The sequence below is a fragment of the Triticum aestivum genome, chromosome 6B (assembly GCF_018294505.1).
Source record: "Triticum aestivum cultivar Chinese Spring chromosome 6B, IWGSC CS RefSeq v2.1, whole genome shotgun sequence".
NCBI classification, from domain to species: domain Eukaryota; kingdom Viridiplantae; phylum Streptophyta; class Magnoliopsida; order Poales; family Poaceae; genus Triticum; species Triticum aestivum.
The window spans coordinates 4,164,547-4,167,715 of record NC_057810.1 but is presented as its reverse complement, the minus strand read 5'-3'; the positions used below and the strand labels follow the sequence as shown (position 1 = coordinate 4,167,715).

The window sequence follows — 3,169 nt, the reverse complement described above, 5'->3', positions numbered from 1 at the left end:
CAGGAGGAGGATGTTCTCTCGGGTGAGACGCTCCACGACATGATGGCTATAAAGGTTGGAAGCGAGGGGCATAGAGGAGGACGAAGAGGTGGCCATGTTTACATGCGTAATGGCTAGGCTCTGTATACCATATAAAACGAGATGATGGTGGAAGAATTTTCTACCTCCGAGCAGGGACTCGTGCGTGTATCTTTAACAGAGAGATTACATTGTTTGGTTTGATTGTGATATAACTTGATCCCTACGACAGCTAAACAAGAGATATGATCAAATCTCTACACCAACCAAACACAATAGACTCCTAACTACGTAGACGCACATGAATACATAGGTATTTTAACAGAACGGCCGAGGACGACGTGGATTAAGATTGCATCAGCGCACGTGGCGCGAGTGGCAAGGGATTCTTTCCTAGGCATGCGGATTGTCAGATTTGACAAGTTTTTGCATTTTCTACCTAAATCTAGGCTAGTTTTAGGGCTCGCCTGGATTCTGGACAATTTTACCATTATGAGTGATGGATTTTCAGGTACGCAAGACAAATACTACACAATCTGCTGGGTGGTATGGTTGGCTTTGATTCATTGAGTTAACAAAATGGACCACTCTGATTGAAAGGATGTACTGTAAAAGGCCTCTTAAAAATCAGTCAAGTGCCAAATAGACTCCCTAAAAATATTGCAATTACGCATGTTTGAAACTGCAAAATAAATACATGTAGAACAGATATTGTAATTAACTACTTCCAGGTAAGTTCCTCACCCAACATGGAGCGTATGGAAAAGACTCCTCCATTCCCATACTCAGGTGATTGACTTCCATCTTGCCCAAATGCCGAACCTTTGAGCTTTTGAAGTGATAGGCGAGTGTCCTCTCATTGTTATTGAACAAGACGATTTCTTTGTAGGGGTGAAATCCAAGACACTCAAAAGCAGGAATATTGTAGGCATTTAAGCTGCAACCTCCAGGCCATTGTACGGTGTCAATAGCATTTTCGTTGTCGGAGCTCCAATCATAAGCATCCTCCACCGGTGCTTGGTTGTTGTCATCTAGGCGCTCCAGGTTGATGTCAGTCTTTGATTCGTCCCACTTTAGTGGAGCACATGATTTTTCTATCCATTGTTCGTCGGTACGATTCTTGCGAAAATCTCCTCTTATAGGCTCAAGGTTGACCTTATTCTTGAACACCCACTCCATCCGACCATGTGATTCATCCAGGAACCAAACCTCAAATGTGCATCGTCCGTGGCGCAATGCGCAATACACACCGTTCTTTGATTTTCCTAAACGAGGTGTTCCTTCTTTTCCATTTGGCAACTCGATAACTTGATACATGTCATTCCGCAAATCTAACCTGTAGAAAGCAAAATCTGCAATTTATTATTACATTAATGACACAAATTGCATATCTTGGTATGAAAAAAGAAGTTTAAACAAACAGTCTCTAAATAAGCGTGTGATAAAAAAAATCCTGTAATGGGAATAATATTAAGTATCATGCACGAAATGAATAGGCAATTTAGCTGAGGTGACACTCACGAATCAATTGAATTAAGAAAAAGAGGTTTCCTTATCATACTGTGATAATGTATCGTAAGTATGTATTGAAGATATAGTATCGTATGCATAATACTAGTGTATGATAGTCCCTACTATGAGCAAACTTATGGTTTGTGTGAGTACCTCATAATAAAGCCGGCTCCACAACGAACATAGAGTGCCTCCCGCCAATAGGCGACGTGGTATAAAAAGCATACGAGATTTGGCAGTTTGATTTTGACGTCGGCGAGTGCTCCGGCGGTCTCTCCCTGTCGTAGGAATGACCTCTTCTCCCAGCACCCCGTCTTTGAGGAGAAGACATGAATGATGTAGGGTGAAGGTGGCCATTCCATTGCAGAGACAACTGATCCATGGCCGCACATATGCCTGGAGATATGACCCACCGGCATCTCGTGGTGCGGGTGAGGGTATGGCACCAAGATCACTTCGAAGTGTGGCGACACGGTAGGGTCATAGATGAGGTAGTGATCATCCCAGCAACGAGTACAGTCCATTGCCTTGCAGGGGCGCGGCTGCGGGGGCAGCTGCGCCACCTGCCGGGTGGCGGGGTTTAGGACATAGTGCCAGAATAGGAGGAGGCCGTTGCAGCAGTCCATAAGTTCAGGCAACTTGTCGTCGAGGCCATGGAAGGCGGCGACGACGTGGTCGGCCGTGGAAGTGCGGGAGAAGATTTTGGTGATGAACGAATCTTGGGTCTGGTAGATGACGCCGTCGAGCGAGAGCGGGAGCAGGTCGGCGCGCAGCAGGCGGTGGTTGTCGATGGCGGCGCGCCAGGCCGCACACACGCAGCGGCAGGCGGCAAGGCTGCGGGGCGGCAGATGGCGGAGGATGTCGGCCAGCACGTCGTGGTTCTCCAGCACGTCCATGTCGTTGATATCGATGGGCCTGCGACGGTTGGTCGTTAGGGTTTCTGTCAAGCTAGCAATGAGAGACACGGGGTACTAGGAGGCCATATAGATTGTTGGGCCTTCGTAACGTGTTGGGACTCGGATGGATCTTTCGATTTGGCGAACGACTTGTCGTATAGTTTAGAAAAAGATGAAGGATTTTTTTTTCTTTTTTGGGTTTCTTAGGAGTTTTATTCTATTTATTATTTTTTGGAAATGGAGGCATACCCGGCCTCTGCATCATAATGATGCATGCAGCCATCTTATTAAAAATCTGCAAAGTAGCACAAAGTCGTAAAAGTATTACAACTCGCTCCCCTAAAAAAAGTATTACAGCTTGCAAGCGGAGTGAAAAAAACACACTAGATAATCTGCAAACCTGTTTTGCTCTCTGTGCAAGTAAACTCTGTACCAACTATTAAATCCTGTCTAAACTTTTACTTGACAGAATAGAAAGAGTCATCAACGAGTCTGACCGCATTAGAGCATCTCTAGCAGACCCCGTATAATGCCCTGATCCACAAAATAACCGTTAAAATACGAGTCGCGTGAAAAATGCTGCCCGATCAGACCCCGTAAACGCGTTGGACCCGTAATTTTTTGAGGGATGTGGTAAAATCCCGTCTCCAACCCGTGAAAACGCAGGTTCCCCCTCGACCCGACGGTGCCACGTATCCTAGAAAAGCAGTTGGCGGGAGGGACATTTCAGCCCACGCCCGTAC

The 3,169-nt window shown here is 46.0% G+C and overlaps 1 protein-coding gene across 1 annotated transcript; it reads right to left on the bottom strand.

The window, feature by feature from the left end:
* Positions 1–584: 584 nt before the first annotated feature.
* LOC123133042 (uncharacterized) lies at positions 585–2,467 on the bottom strand. Its single transcript, XM_044552589.1, has 2 exons — positions 1,684–2,467; positions 585–1,354 (listed from the first exon to the last, which is right to left on the bottom strand). Exons 1-2 carry the CDS (start codon positions 2,424–2,426, stop codon positions 736–738), a joined length of 1,362 nt encoding a protein of 453 aa, XP_044408524.1. The 5' UTR covers positions 2,427–2,467; the 3' UTR covers positions 585–735.
* Between the last annotated feature and the right edge of the window lie 702 nt (positions 2,468–3,169).